This window comes from Bombus flavifrons, chromosome 4, assembly GCF_040668555.2.
Source record: "Bombus flavifrons isolate JBK064 chromosome 4, iyBomFlav1_principal, whole genome shotgun sequence".
Taxonomy (NCBI): domain Eukaryota; kingdom Metazoa; phylum Arthropoda; class Insecta; order Hymenoptera; family Apidae; genus Bombus; species Bombus flavifrons.
Genome location: NC_138445.1, coordinates 382,019 through 397,198, shown reverse-complemented (window position 1 = coordinate 397,198; position 15,180 = coordinate 382,019). Strand labels below are relative to the sequence as shown.

Here is a 15,180-nt window from a genome sequence, read left to right as displayed (position 1 = left end):
TCGGAAAGTAAGTTAACAATTTTAGATTTAAATTTTTGGCGGGAGCGTTAATTTACTTTGCGGGGTGTATATTAACCTTCTATAACACTTGGCAAATAAGACAATTTTCCACTGCGATTTCACTGTTTTAATTATATTCTCAAAAATATGAATTTACATACAAATTTGCAGTTGAATTATATTAAATACTTAGAAAATTTAAAGTAAGAAGAAATGATTTGGATCATTTCTAATATCATACATTATGTACTGTATAACGAATGATAAAAATTTGAAATTAGCGCCAATTATAGTAAATTAATCGCCATATTTGATAGACATCGTTAAGTAGTAAAGCTTCCACTCTTAAAAGTCGTTTCATTGCAAGTACATACTTCATAAAATCGTATTTTTTTTTTGGCCGGTAGAGATTCGATCGATAGAATTGTACTGAGGGTCACCTTGAAGTGTTACTTAAATTTGAGTGAAGTATAAGGTCTCGATATACTTTAAGTTGATTGCTATTTATTTTCTAATAAATTTATTTAAAAAAGATAAATATGGGAGGAAAATGGTCAAGTATGGATCCTTCTGAAGTGGAAGTTCCAGAAATAAATGCTTTATTGGAAAGAGATCCATACCTAAAACCTTATGAAAATGAGATTCGCAAAAGGTATTATGTACATTTTTAAACATATGTAAATGTCCGTTTTGGACATGTATAGTTTTAGATACAATTAAGGTAATTCAGGATAAAATAATATCTAAATGATATCAAAAAGTGTTTATATGTACAATAATTTTTTTTACCAGATATGCTTTATTTAAAGACTATGTAGAAAAAGTGGAAACCGGCGATGGCACTTTGGATAAATTTTCAGAAGGTTATAAAACTTTTGGAATTCATATAAAAGAAGACAATAGTGTTATTGCAAAAGAATGGGCACCAGGTGCACAAGAATTATTTTTAATGGGAGATTTTAGTAAGTAGATTAAAACTATAAATTATGTAAAACTAATATAAAATTGTAAAAAGACAAATGTAACAGAAACAGCTTATTCAATTGTCCAATATAGAATATAATTAACACATTGAATATTGTATAGGCCGCCAGCAATTCACTGATTGTAGTTATTTTGCATAAAAGAAAATTTGATCATGAAATGCTTTAGAATATAATCAATCGATGCATAATTATCATATATGATGCAATTATAATACTGAAGCCTAGATGAAAAGTCACGTCAAAGTAATTAAACATTTAACATGTCAATTATTAAATACCACTGTATTCAATTGTGTCATTGTATTTATTTTAGAAGATACAGCATGATATATTTGTTTGTGTATAACCCAGTGAATTAATGCATTTTTTATTTATTTATAATACTAATATAATTCTAATTAAAAAATGAGATTGGGAAGCAAATGTTTGTTAATATATTAATTTTTATAAAAATCAGAGAAAGTTTTGTACTATATGTATTATATATACATATTTCAAAATTGAATGTATGGTTCATTTAGAGCTTAAAAATACCTATGTTTTTTTAATGATATATATATAATATAAAATAAAACTTTTTTATTGGTCTTAAAATCTTAAGATATGTTTGCAAATTTTTTGTTTACAGATTTTCAGATATGGTTTATATCTATTATAGGTTTTAATATTTTTGTTTGGCATTAAATAATGTGTGAATTAGTTTGTCTTCTTTAGCAATTCACAATATAATACATAAATTCTTATTTAATAATATATAGCATAACAGATGTATGAAACAAAAGTATTTTAAACATTATAATATTTTTATATTTTTGTTTCCAGATGGTTGGAATAAGACAGCTAATTCATACAAAAAATTGGATTATGGTAAATGGGAATTACATTTACCTCCTAATGCTGATGGTAGTTGCCCTATAAAACATCTTTCAGAAGTCAAAATAATTGTAAAAGATCATAACAATGAATTATTGGAACGATTAAGCCCTTGGGCTACATATGTTACACAAAATCGAGCAGAAAGTGTTACATATAAACAACGTATATGGCACCCATCATCTGAAAATGTATATATATATATGTACATAAATATGTATATAATTACTTTATACAACTAGAAGTTTACATTATTTTCAATTAATTTCATAGTATATATTAAGACCTCAAAGTGACATATTTTTATTCAGGTTTATAAATTTAAATATTCCAAACCAAAAAAACCAGAAAGTCTCAGAATATATGAATGTCATGTTGGTATTGCCACTCAAGAATTGAAAGTTGGCACATATTTAGAATTTGCTGAAAAAATAATTCCTCGCATTGTAAGACAAGGCTATAATGCTATTCAACTGATGGCTATTATGGAGCATGCCTATTATGCAAGTTTTGGATATCAGGTGTGTACCTATCATGGATAATCTTAAAAGGTTTGTTTATAAAACTAATGTATGTGAATGTTAAATTTCATAACAATATATTTAATTAAATTTAATAAGGTGACTTCATTTTATGCTGCTTCATCTCGTTATGGTACACCAGAAGAATTAAAGCAGTTAATAGATACAGCACATCAACATGGTTTATATGTTTTATTGGATATGGTGCAGTCACACGCATCAAAGAATACATTAGATGGATTAAATATGTTCGATGGTACCGACGCTTGTTTCTTCCATACTGGTAATCGTGGTCAACATCCGCTTTGGGACAGTAGACTTTTTAATTATGGAGAATACGAAGTGTTGCGATTTTTACTTTCCAACTTACGTTGGTACATTGAGGAATATAATTTTGACGGATTTAGGTATTTGTTTACACCTTAAATTCACTAAAATGTCATTTTATCATATAATATTTACATTGTAAATACTTATAATATTAAATTTTATAGATTTGATGGAGTTACATCAATGTTATATCATTCAAGAGGATTTGGACAAGGTTTTAGTGGCCACTATGATGAATATTATGGTCTTAATGTTGATGTTGAAGGTGTAGTATATTTAATGCTTGCAAATCATATGCTGCATTGTTTGTATCCAGAAATTGTTACAATAGCTGAAGATGTTAGTGGAATGCCTGGGGTTTGCAGGTATAAAATGTTTTAAGATTGCAAAGTTGAATAAGTTTTTCTTTTAGCATAAATTTTTCGTAAGTTAATTACTAATTTTTTTTTTTTTCTATAAATATTAAAGGCCAATTAGTGAAGGCGGTATAGGATTTGATTATAGATTAGCTATGGCGATTCCTGATAAATGGATTAAACTTTTAAAAGAGGTGAGAGATGAAGATTGGAGTATTGGAGACATTTGTTGGGCACTAAGTAATCGAAGATGGATGGAAAAAACAGTGGCTTATTCAGAATCTCATGATCAAGCTCTTGTAGGTGACAAAACAATTGCATTTTGGCTTATGGACAAAGAAATGTACACACATATGAGTATAACGAGTCCACCTAACCCAATCATAAGTCGTGGAATTGCTCTTCATAATCTTATCACATTAATTACACACGGATTGGGAGGTGAAGGTTACTTAAATTTTATGGGTTAGTTTTAAAAACATATTTTTGTAATTGTAACTTCTAATAATTTAGAGTTATATATTTCTCAATATATAAACTGTTAGGTAATGAATTTGGACATCCGGAATGGTTGGATTTTCCACGAGCTGGTAATGCAGATAGTTACCATTATGCTAGGAGACAGTGGAATTTAGTAGATGATGAGTTACTAAAATACAAATTTATGAATAATTGGGATCGTACTATAAATACTCTTGAAGAAAAATATGGATGGCTGCATGCAGGCCCTGTAAGGTTTAAATAAAAATATTTATGTATATTAACTCCAGTGATAAAACTTATATGCTTTTTATAGGCATATGTAAGTTGGAAACATGAAGAGGACAAAGTAATTGTTTTCGATCGAGCAGAACTTATATTTGTATTTAATTTTCATCCAATCAAATCATTTCCTGATTATACTATTGGAGTAAAAAATGCAGGAACTTATAAGGTTCTATTATGTAGTGATGATAAGGATTTTGGTGGGGAAAACCGTGTTGATACTAATGTACAACATTTTACCAAACCAGAACCATTTTCTAATTATTCAAATAATATGATGATTTACATTCCTTGTCGTACAGCTATTATTTATGTTCGAGGTAAGTCATTATAATATTGGTTATAGTAATGATAATTTACATATATCAATTTCTTAATTTCAGAAACTTAAGAGCTTTACAGAGGCATAGCCAGAGGAAGAATTGATTTTAGTGTTATATATAAATAAAAGTTACTATTTTTCCTACCAAAGTTTAGATCAATATATAGTGTTAAGTAAGAGAGGATAAAATAACATATATTTAAAGCTTTGCAAAGAGTTCAGGAGGTGCAATTAATACAAAACAATTAAAAAAAGAAAAGTACAAACCAAAATACTCATGCCATTTTTTAAAGGAATAATTTTATTAAATAAAGGTTTACATATATATTTGACACATATACATACACATTGAAGTATGCATATTTATATTTGAAAATAATGTAGTCAAAAGACGCAAATTAAACAAGTTCGCACTAACAATTATGTACAATATGATAAAAGATGTTTTATATTTTGATATCAAATTTTATTATTTATAAATATTTTTAATAAAGGATTGTGTTTTTCAATTTGTGTATTAATCATTAGTATATAGAATTATTTTCTGGTTTTAAGAGAGCAAGATAAAAATAAATTACTTAAATTTATGTTATTAAATGCAGAAACAAATAATAGTAAGATGCTATATTGTTGTACTGTTGGATTGTTTGTTATTGTAAATTCGTATTTTTATTTTTTGTAAAATAAATAACTTTTTTTCATTTCTATGTTTATTTATATTTTACATCACTAAATTGTGCTTCATTTACATCGTAATCTTCCATTTTATTCTCTAAGATCCACCATTTATCTAAAAATCCAATATCTACCACTCTTTGATAAAAGGTTAGATATCGTGTTTTTAAGTAAGGACAAGCAGCTTTGTACAAGGAACACATTTTGTCATAGTCATCTAACCAGATTAAACTAACTATACCTAAATTCAGCCGCCGCACAATTCCTTCATTGTAACATTGGCCTAACCATTGTAGATATTGTTCAGACTTTGGATTACGTATAGCTTCTCCCACTTGCATTATTTTTATAGTATTTTGTAATAAATGTTCTCTGAAGGAACACTCATCTGGATTGTGCCTGTGCAGATATACACAGGATCCTAAAACTAATTAAATAAAGTTTTTAATATAAACATATATTAAAAATTTTTATTCTTTATATTTATTTTATACTTTAATCTTTTACTAGTCTCTAGAACAAAAATATATACTAATAACTTTTTGTGCTTAACCAATATTGTTAAAATTATTATTGTTCGTTAATGAAACATAAATGTACGCACGAGAAAAATAAATAGATGTTCTAATAGGATGTTCTTTACAATCTTTAGCAGCACCCAATGCTGATTCTTTATAATCTATATAAAGATTTTTCCAATACTTTCCTGCAAATGAAGGTTTATTTCAATTAAAGCAATCTTGTTTTCCTAAAATTTCTTTCTCATAAACAATTACTCGTGGTAATATTCAGACACAATGCTAATTTCAGCATTCGTTTCTTTTAAAAATCATGTTGTTTATTCTATGAAAATATGTACCAGTTACTATACCTTCAAAATATATTCACAATTCTTTCTAAACAATAACATTTAATTATACAATAGACTTTTGACAAAAAAGAGGTTGTCCTCTTTGTTCCTTAAATTCAACGCAGTCTTGGTCTTTACGTCTTCTAATATCTGCTGCAATTAATACTAATAATTGTGCAACTTCTGCATAACTTTTATTCATTTTTCTATAATAAGTTACAAGTTGTCTTTTATCATTTACTATTCTTTCCTTTTCATGACATGTTAAGTCTTCTGATGTATTAAAAAATATTGATATTAATTTTTCCTGGCGTTTATTATACAAAACAATTATACAAAATAAATCTATTTTGCATTCAAATTGTTTCCAAGAATTGCCAGATTGCAGAATGTCAGAATGTTAGTATGATGTGAAAGTAAGACAATTTTTCGTTAAAGACCTACTGTACTATTCAATATTATTTTTAGGAAGAAATTGTTTACGTATTTTCAAACTACAATAAATGGTACATATTCTTGTAGAATAAGCAGCAAGACATTAGATCAACCTTTCTAATATGAAGTAACAAATAAAGAGATAATATCCGAATATTAATGTGAGTAATTGTAGCTACTCACCCCATCGTTGGAGAAACGCTCCTCTCGTCATTGTTGACATTTCGAAACTTTTCTTCCTCAAAACATCAGTAATATCAGATAATATAAATTGTTCATCTTAAACTTGTACCGTGCTTGTAACATGTTATTCTAGTTATTCTAGTTACTTACGTCACTTTACGCCTGAAGTTATCTGTTTATTATCTCTCTAGATTTTGTAGTAGGAAATGTTACTCCCTTTACAAATGAAGAAAAATTGATAATTAGAATTTATTATGAAGAAGAAGATTTAAAATGTCGTATTTAACATTTTGGAATGACTTTACATTAAATTTTGTTTATTTCAAAATCAAGTGACAAATTAAATTTTGTTTGAACCAATCGGAATTAATAATTAGTACAAAGATTACGCCGAAAAGGAAATTTATACCTAAGTGAATGAAATAATTACGATTCGTACTTATTAAACTTGTAATATCAATGTTGAAATGAATATAGAATCATTCATAATATTTTTTCAGCTATAACCAGGTACGATGTTTATGTTGTATTAAAATTGGGGTTATCCACGTGGTTAAAATAGAAATTGAGAAATCTAGACAACTAATATCTTTATCTTTCAATTTTTTGAAAATTCCGTGTTTGTTTACATTCAAAATAATTCTCATGCATTCAAATAAAGTGAAGTAAATTTTAAACATTATGTAAATATAAAGGTAGTGATGGATAAAATTGAAACTATTGGTTTGAAATAATTGAGGAAACTTTATTGATCTTTGTCATTATCTTATAATTGATAACATTGTTTTAAATTTATTAAATCATTTATATTTCTAAATTTTAATGTATTATTGGGCTGGCAACTAAGTGATTGCGGATTTTCTCATTACCACGTAATGTCATTAAATTCATAAATATAATTAAACGTAATGCCAATTACGTGCACCAATTAATTACGACGATTTACGTAATTCTAATTTTTATCCAACGCCTCGTTTAATGTAGCTGTTACAAAGTTCAACTGTAACGATTATATATACATATAACGTGACAAAAGATTTTTAAAACAAACATCAGACAACTGCCAAATATGAAACATGAGACAAGTAATGTTAGATAAATTCTTCTCGTCAAAATTTTGAGAATCATTTTCTTGCAATATACATATGTACGGTGTTACCTCTGTATTTGTTGCATTATATAAGAGAAGATGACTTAAATATCGTATCTTGAAAATACGTAAACAATTTCTTCTTAACAATGATATTTAACAGTACAGCAGATTTTTAACGAAAAATTTATCTAACTTTTACGTCACGCTAATATTCTGACACCTGTTTACATTATGCAATCTAGAAATTTTTAGAAATCATTTGAACCGTAAAACAGATTTATTTTCTGCAATTCTTTTGTACAATCGACGCCAGAAGAAACTAACATCAATATTTTTTTAATACGTCAAGAGATTTAACATATCACGGAAAGGAATGAATACACTAGTCGATAAAAGACAACTTGTATCTTATCATAGAGAAAAGATTGGAAGTTATCCTGAAATTGCGCAATTATTAATATTCAATGGAGCAGATATTATTAAAAGTCGTAAAGGAATAGACTGCATCGAATTTAAGAAACAAAGGTGACAACTTTTCTTTTTGTTAAGAATTTATTGTATAATTAACCATTATTGTTTAGGAAAGAAACTAATTATGTATTTTCGAGCCACGATAAATGGTATATATTCTCGTAGAATAAATAACACGATGTTTAAAGATTCCTTAATCGACTTAAACGTTATTTTTAGGCCCATTGTCCACGAAGAGTCGCTTCATAGACGTATTAGACGCGTTGATGCTAAGAGCAAGTACTAAGCACGCTTCCATGCAGTGTTTATTGTAAAGTAATGTGCACCTGTCCACGAAACAGCAGCAAACGGTGTTCGTCGCTACATGTTTTCATCACGACGGCTGTCGCTAACATTGTCAGTAGTGAGGCGTACGTTACAGCTATAAACGAATGCAGCTATACAGGGTGAAAAAGGTTTTACTCGTCGCTCGATGTTTTAATAACGAATAACGAATAGACCGCGGATTTCTGATATAAATAAGTACTGTACTTTGAATATCTTATATATTTTTACGTATTACGTGCATCCCATGCATTTTTGTATCTTCAAACTTCTCACAATTACATAAAAAATCCGTAGTCTAATAACGAGGTAAAATGTACCTTGCTGTACGTTTCGTAGACTGAACGTCGGCGTAAACATATCGTCATGTCTAATAGACTATGCTTAGGCTTTTATGGAACGAAGCTTCGTGGGCAGTGGATCTTGCAGTGCCCTCCTTAGAGCGCCAGACCACCAAGTATATTGTCAATATTTCAAGATTCTCAATTAAAAGGATCAATATGGATTGTCAATATTTATTGACAAACCTTATTTTCACTGAGAACTTTGATATATTGACGATATTATTGATCGTACGAAGGCACGCTTAGGAAGAAATTTTCATATCTAGGATATTTTCAAGCTACGACAAATGGTTCCTATTCTTATAGAATAAACAACACGATACAAATCATTTTCTCTTACGCAAAATAATAAGTACAGCGACAGTACTATGTCCAAATATTACTGCGAGTAACTGTACATTGCCGAACGCGCGACTACGATATTCCACAATTTGAGTGATAAAATTGGTAAGTGATTCCATTGGTAACGCCTTCTTCTTTTTCTTTTTACTTTCGCTCGTTTCTCGCCCTTTGAAGCCTGATACCTTTGCTTGTATTATAGTATACGTATACGTCTGCCTCGACTGAATACATGCGCGTGTTACTCGGCAAGCAGGAGAACCCGTCGACGGGTTACTCACCGCGGGCGACGCTCCATCGATCGCGTCGCTTTGCGAGGGGTGGAATCGTGGCCAGAGACATTGCCGAAGCGAGAGAGAAATTAATATCAGAGTAGGAGAGAAGAGGCCAGCCAGGAGAGAGGGAGAAAGGGTGAGCGGAAGGGGGGACGAGGAGAAACGACGAGAGACGAGGAACAGTAGGGAAGCCGGGACTCCCCTATGTCGACGTTCAACTCTGCAATGTCGGCTCTTCGAGGGTGTATTTTATGGTGAAATAGGGGAAATGAGGAGCGACGAAGACAGGTTATACGTAAAAAGGAACGGAGCGTTGTAGACATAAAGAACGGAAAGGAGAAGCGTAGGGAAGGGGAGAGACAAGATAGAAAAAAATAGATAGGGGGTAACAGAGAGCGATGTGGTGGGAGAGAAACCAGAGATTATAAAAGCTATGAAAGAGGAGGATGAGCGCTGGTCGAGGATATAAGATATCCATGAGAGGATTGAAAAAGGAAAGAAGTGTAAGATGGTGGGAGGAAGGAAATTGTAATATCAAACGAGAGAATTTAAAAAGTTATTTTATATGTATTTCATCGATGGATGGTATGTAATTAATTGGACAATCTATCAGAAATACATATAAGAAATATAAGAATAAGAATATAAATATTTATTTAGTTGTTATGTATTTTTTATTAATTTCAAACTCTTTATTTTACATGTTACATATGCTAATACATGTATATGCATTTGCAGAACAAGTTTAAACCAATAAGCATGCAATTTGATTAACTGAACCAATATTTTTCGAGTTCGGATGTATCATGTACAGGCTGTTCCAGATCTCAACCGGTGAACCTTGTCAAAATGTTTGGGAGGTCATTTTGAGTAAAGGATCTTATATATTTCATGGGTCGATTCGTCTTCCTTTTCAAGGTATAAAGGGGAAAGTAGTACGAAATGCAAGTAATCAGATGCATTCAAGTTATTCGATGATAATCATTTATTTCAAATTATTTTCTACACTGATTCATACTGGCTTACACAAATTGTTCAAAATCATCGTTTCCATGTACGAAGAAGTTAAGTAGCTTGAATGTGTCTGATTACTCGTTCTTTATACTTTCCTTTCTCATATCGAGTTTTACAAAATCAAAGTTAAAATATCTTTTTTTAACTAATCATTTTTTGACCCAAGTACGTTAATACTTTTTCGCAGAGAATTAACAAATTGCATCGAACGATGTGTGGAAAGATATAATATATATATATATATATAATATAGTTCACCTATATATATAGTTATATATATATATATAGTTCACCTTGAAATCTCAAAGGCACGTCAACTAAGATAAGATTCGTGACATTACAAAAGTAAGTTTTATTTGAAACACTTTTTCGAATAATGTGTACATTGCGAGACATTTGTGTGAGTCGCTAAAAATGAAACACCCTGTATATGATCGCAGATATAGATTTTGGTTACCAACAAAGGAGTTATCGATTGTTTGAATTTTTAGTAGAAACTTCTATTAGGGAATATATTTTGCTGGATATATAACATACACAGACGCATAATTTCATATAAAAGTAAACATGTACAGCGGCATTTTATTCGTTGTATGTATATAAGTATAAATTAATAAAAATCACCTCTTTAGAAAGTTTTCATTTTTCTTCTTTAAAGAAAGAACGTTAAGAGTAGTTGTTATCAAGTTTATAAACTAGCAATAACAATTGGATCGTAAAGAAAGGAGAAATCATTTTCCTACTGAAAGATATTTCTACAGAAAGTTGTTCGTGGATAAACTTTAAACGACAATTTTGCGGAAACATTGTAGAGTTTGAAATACTTTTATTGCGCAATGAAATTTTATCGTAGTTTCGTATATTTTACAAAATTTCGCATATTATATGAGAAACACGAGTAAAGTAAACAATAGCGGAATACTAATAAAAATACAGAAAATTATAGTACAAGATTATTTTTGCACAGGTCGAAAATGAAGAATTTCACACGTGATATAAGAAGTATGAAATATTTTGAACAATATCGACGTAGAAGGTAACGCAGTCCAAGTCCATATCTACATATAATCAAGTTCGCAAGAACCTGGAATGGAAATTGGAAATAGGAAAATAATCTGCACGTTAACCAAATTTTTTTTAGTAAAAATTTAATTTATATAATAATCGATATTATAAAACCAGTAGTGGTATAAGCGAGGAGATGACGAGTTTATCAAATTGCAGAGGTATGAAAGGGTCGATTAAACAATCGCGCAAAATCTTTCACAATTTAGTGGTTCAATATGCCGATCCTAAAGCATTATCATACATTAATTAAAAGTTTTAAGCCTAGCTAACCGAACGTGTATAACAGTAGATTAAATCGGTGCTTTATTATCAATTATCTCTCAGAGCAAATCATAAATCAAAATCAAACTCGCTCTTTTCATACGAGCTTAACTTCTTGACGTACGATTTAATTGAGATTAACTTGTCATTATATACTTCGCGTACAATATTATTACCATTTCTTTCAAGATTCACTTCCAACATCTATTATCCAAATGTTCTATTATACGAACTTTTTGCTTGCACCCATTACCATTATATTTTATCCTTTCTATACTTACATATTATTTTCCTACTACTTTAGTACAAAGCTACTGTTATACACGTTAATATTTTGTGTATAATGATATGAACGTCGAAACGAAAGGGAAGATACTTCAAAAGCTAAAGAAAGCTGTGGAAACGTTGTTTCTTATCGTCTATCTATACCATTATTTGCGCCCAATCTTATGAACTTTCTTTTCACCGGCTTAGATTAAATTATATCATGTAGCAGAAAAAAACAATTTCTTATTGTATATTGTACTAAATTGTAGGAACAAAGGCTCTTTAGGAAAAAAGATGCGCTATAAGATTCAAAAGCAACACTGACTGGACCTATGCATTTCTTTTGTTATGTGAAATGTGGACTCAAAAAGATTTATTTTTATATTTTGCCATCGTGTCTTTATGCGTTTTAACCACTTTCTAGATATATGAATGAATATGTACAAATTTTATATTAAAGCTTTTTTACCTATTAAATCTTATTTTATGGTTGTGAAAATGTACTTAATTCGATGGATTGTATATATCCTGATTAACAAATATCTTTCCCAATAAAACTATATATTGATTTGTGAAGAGAATTGGTCGCTTAATCCTCAGCAAATCTTCAATTTTATGAATCTGCAATAGTCTTCAATAATTAATCTTCGATCGTTAATCGTCATCAATCTTCTGCATATTGGGAAAATTTTATATGAAAAATTGATAAATTATGCATAGATTCAAATTATTCGTAAATGAAAGAACAAAAACACAAATACGCACACGTATAGATATGTATATGTTACAATAACCCATTAAAAATGTATATAATATTATAACATATTCATTGTATTAATTCATTCTATACTTACGTTTTAATTTAATTCCTTCTCTTCTATTCTCGTCTCTTTCTCCTTTCAATATCTAATACTTTTTATTTTTCGTTTCAGTATTTAATTAAAGAATTAATTCTATGGATAATTTTGTCTTCCTGATGCTCGCAATGTATTTGCTTAGACCTTTTTATGTTTTAATTCCATAAATTGAAAATGTATGTACTCCTAATACATTGCACGAGTTACGTATCTTATTGTTAGAATCATACTTACAATCAGTATCTTGCAATAGTCACAATACCTGCAATAGAGAAATCGTGTAAAAAAAATATAACATTATGTTTAAAAAAATAGAGATGTAACAAAATAAATGTTAAAGAAAGAAGATAATAACGGGCGTCAAATCTTTAAAATGCTCACCTTCTTTACTTTTTATCAATAATTCTTTCACTTATTATATATTATACATAACTAAATATTTAGTCAAGATTTAATTCTCTATGGAAAAATAAACAAGCACATTTACCTCGTCAATATGTTTTGAGTTTCTCCTAATAAATGGCAATAAGTAACGAAATTATAAATATAATAAAAAATTGTCTAAAATAAAAATTCCTCGATTTATTACCAATTAATGTTTTGTTTGTATATTTATTTAATGTACCTTTTAATGTATAATATTATAACTGGGTCCGCATAATGTTTTCGCTGTCCAAATGGGTTCACGAATGGAAAATGCTTAAGAGGCGCTGGAACAAGGCATGAAACGATACGATATTCTAAGCTTGAAATGATCCAATGAAAGAGAACAGGTTGGTGTTTTTGAAGCAAACAAAATACTTTATTGTTAGATATTATAGTACAGTACGTGTAGCCCGTGACACATTAAAACAGACCATTTAGTTACATTTTAAATAAATAGCCTCCTTACTCCATAACCAACCTTGATATGACCCAATTAGTCTTTCTTTCTTTCGTTCGCATTCTTTCATTCTTCTATTCTTATACATGCTTGCACACATACGCATACATATTCGTCATTCGTTCATCCGTTCTTTCTGCTTTTATCCCCATTTCATTCTGTTGATCTGCCATCTTTCTTCTTTCTGTAACATTGTTTAAAAGCCAATTGTTAACAATATCAATTTTACGTGCAACAGGGTAGAGGGAGAGTGAGACGACTTTTTATTAGAAAAAATAATTTTCGCTCAGCGTGTACTCTTTTTTTCTTCCCGTTTTTATTTTTTTAAAACTTCTCTCTCTCTCTCTCTCTCTCTCTTTCTCTTTCTCCTTCTCCTTCGCTCTCTATTTGCTCGCTATCTTTTATCTTTCCATCACTTTCTTTATCAACATTCCTTTTTCATATTGTTATTTAATATTCGCAGTAGCGTTTTTCGTTCCGTCGCTATTCTCGCAAGTAGGACGAAAGCATTACCGAATAGATTTTTCAAGAGAACACGTCGGATGAAACGATTCGTCTTCAAGGGTTATTCCCCGAAATTCATGTTTCCATTCGTTCTCTTGTGACGCACCGTTTCGAATTTTTATTGCCTCTTCTATTCGATATTGTGTCGTCTTGCTGTCGTCCGCAAAGCTGCAGTATGATTCCTGCGCAGATTAAACGGGTATTCATTTTAATCTGGGTCCAAAGAACGTTTTCACATTTCCTTAAAAATGTAGTATACTCAAAATATATGTAAATGCGTGTGAAATTTTCTGGTGGAATTAAAAACATTACAAAACAACTTTTAAACCACGATCATCCCACGCCTCGGACGAAGTAAATACATGTCACTCAGGATCTTCCCTTTCATAATATATGTATATCTCAAGATCAAAGTTATTGGAGTTGAGATCCCCTTTTCTACATAAATATCCAGTTTCCCTTTAAAACAAAAATGAAAGTTGAAACATTTCATTTACGTTTTGCTTTTACATTTTCCTATTTTCCAATTTTTATTAACGATTCTGGCACAAGAGACGGAGACAATTCCACGAATTGAAAGTTACTGTGCATTTCTCGTTTTCATGGAATAAGATCGTTGGAATCATGGTAAGTATAAAAAATGAACCTATCAAGGTGATCTTTTTTTAACCTTTTTATTCTTCATAAAGAAACTATTACCGATAGCAAGATTATTATAAAGAATTTGCGAGTCTTATCGAACTAAGGAAATTAGCAAAATTACAGACTAGAATTTGCCATAATCGAAACAAAAAGCGTAAAAATCCACTTTTGATCCGATTTTAAACGATTACCCTTAAAAATATCAGTAGAAACGAAAGGAAGTCTTTACAATTGGTTTCCTCGTTCGTATCCAAAATTCGTCATGCCAAATTTCTATTCACAAGCGAATTCACAGTGAAATATAAATAGTTGCAGCTGAAGTTGCCGGTCAGGAATCAGAAAATCATTAAATCGCCAAATCGTTGATCTGCTTCGTAAACCAATAGATTTCAATTGTAACGTTTACTTTTACAGTTATGTTATGTTATTTTATTATCGTTAAACAGAATATAACTTGTAAGCTGGAATCTGAAATAAGAAAATATATTTCTTAATTAAGAAAATTACCGAATAGTAATTTTAACTTTTGATTTTATTAATTT

General features: G+C 29.8%; 3 protein-coding genes and 1 long non-coding RNA gene across 7 annotated transcripts in view; 2 read left to right on the top strand and 2 right to left on the bottom strand.

The window, feature by feature from the left end:
• Nucleotides 1-362: 362 nt before the first annotated feature.
• On the top strand, nt 363-4,334 carry AGBE (1,4-alpha-glucan-branching enzyme). Of its 2 annotated transcripts, none has more exons than XM_069110996.1 (10): nt 363-652; nt 793-962; nt 1,809-2,050; nt 2,171-2,380; nt 2,480-2,787; nt 2,875-3,075; nt 3,179-3,531; nt 3,612-3,796; nt 3,863-4,151; nt 4,215-4,334. In XM_069110996.1, exons 1-10 carry the CDS (start codon nt 540-542, stop codon nt 4,220-4,222), a joined length of 2,079 nt encoding a protein of 692 aa, XP_068967097.1. In that variant the 5' UTR covers nt 363-539; the 3' UTR covers nt 4,223-4,334. The 2 variants fall into 2 exon arrangements, with proteins under 2 accessions (XP_068967097.1, XP_068967098.1); XM_069110997.1 differs by having other exon boundaries at nt 582-721.
• Nucleotides 4,335-4,441: 107 nt separating this feature from the next.
• Nucleotides 4,442-6,419, bottom strand: LOC138178775 (mitochondrial import inner membrane translocase subunit Tim29). Its single transcript, XM_069110998.1, has 3 exons — nt 6,297-6,419; nt 5,433-5,534; nt 4,442-5,255 (listed from the first exon to the last, which is right to left on the bottom strand). The coding sequence occupies exons 1-3, from the start codon at nt 6,334-6,336 to the stop codon at nt 4,864-4,866; spliced, it is 534 nt and encodes a 177-aa protein (XP_068967099.1). The 5' UTR covers nt 6,337-6,419; the 3' UTR covers nt 4,442-4,863.
• Nucleotides 6,420-7,055: 636 nt separating this feature from the next.
• On the top strand, nt 7,056-9,877 carry LOC138179073 (uncharacterized). 2 transcript variants are annotated; one of them, XR_011172926.1, is made up of 4 exons: nt 7,056-7,914; nt 8,080-8,315; nt 8,562-8,975; nt 9,070-9,877. It is a non-coding gene; the product is annotated as an uncharacterized LOC138179073 (long non-coding RNA). The 2 variants fall into 2 exon arrangements; XR_011172925.1 differs by having other exon boundaries at nt 7,056-8,315.
• Nucleotides 9,878-12,174: 2,297 nt separating this feature from the next.
• brat (tripartite motif-containing protein brain tumor) overlaps nt 12,175-15,180 on the bottom strand; it is a 213,840-nt gene continuing 210,834 nt past the window's right edge. For both annotated transcript variants that reach the window (XR_011172790.1, XR_011172789.1), the window contains exon 2: nt 12,175-14,178. The gene's annotated coding sequence lies outside the window, so the exon portion shown is untranslated. The remainder of the gene's footprint in view (nt 14,179-15,180) is intronic.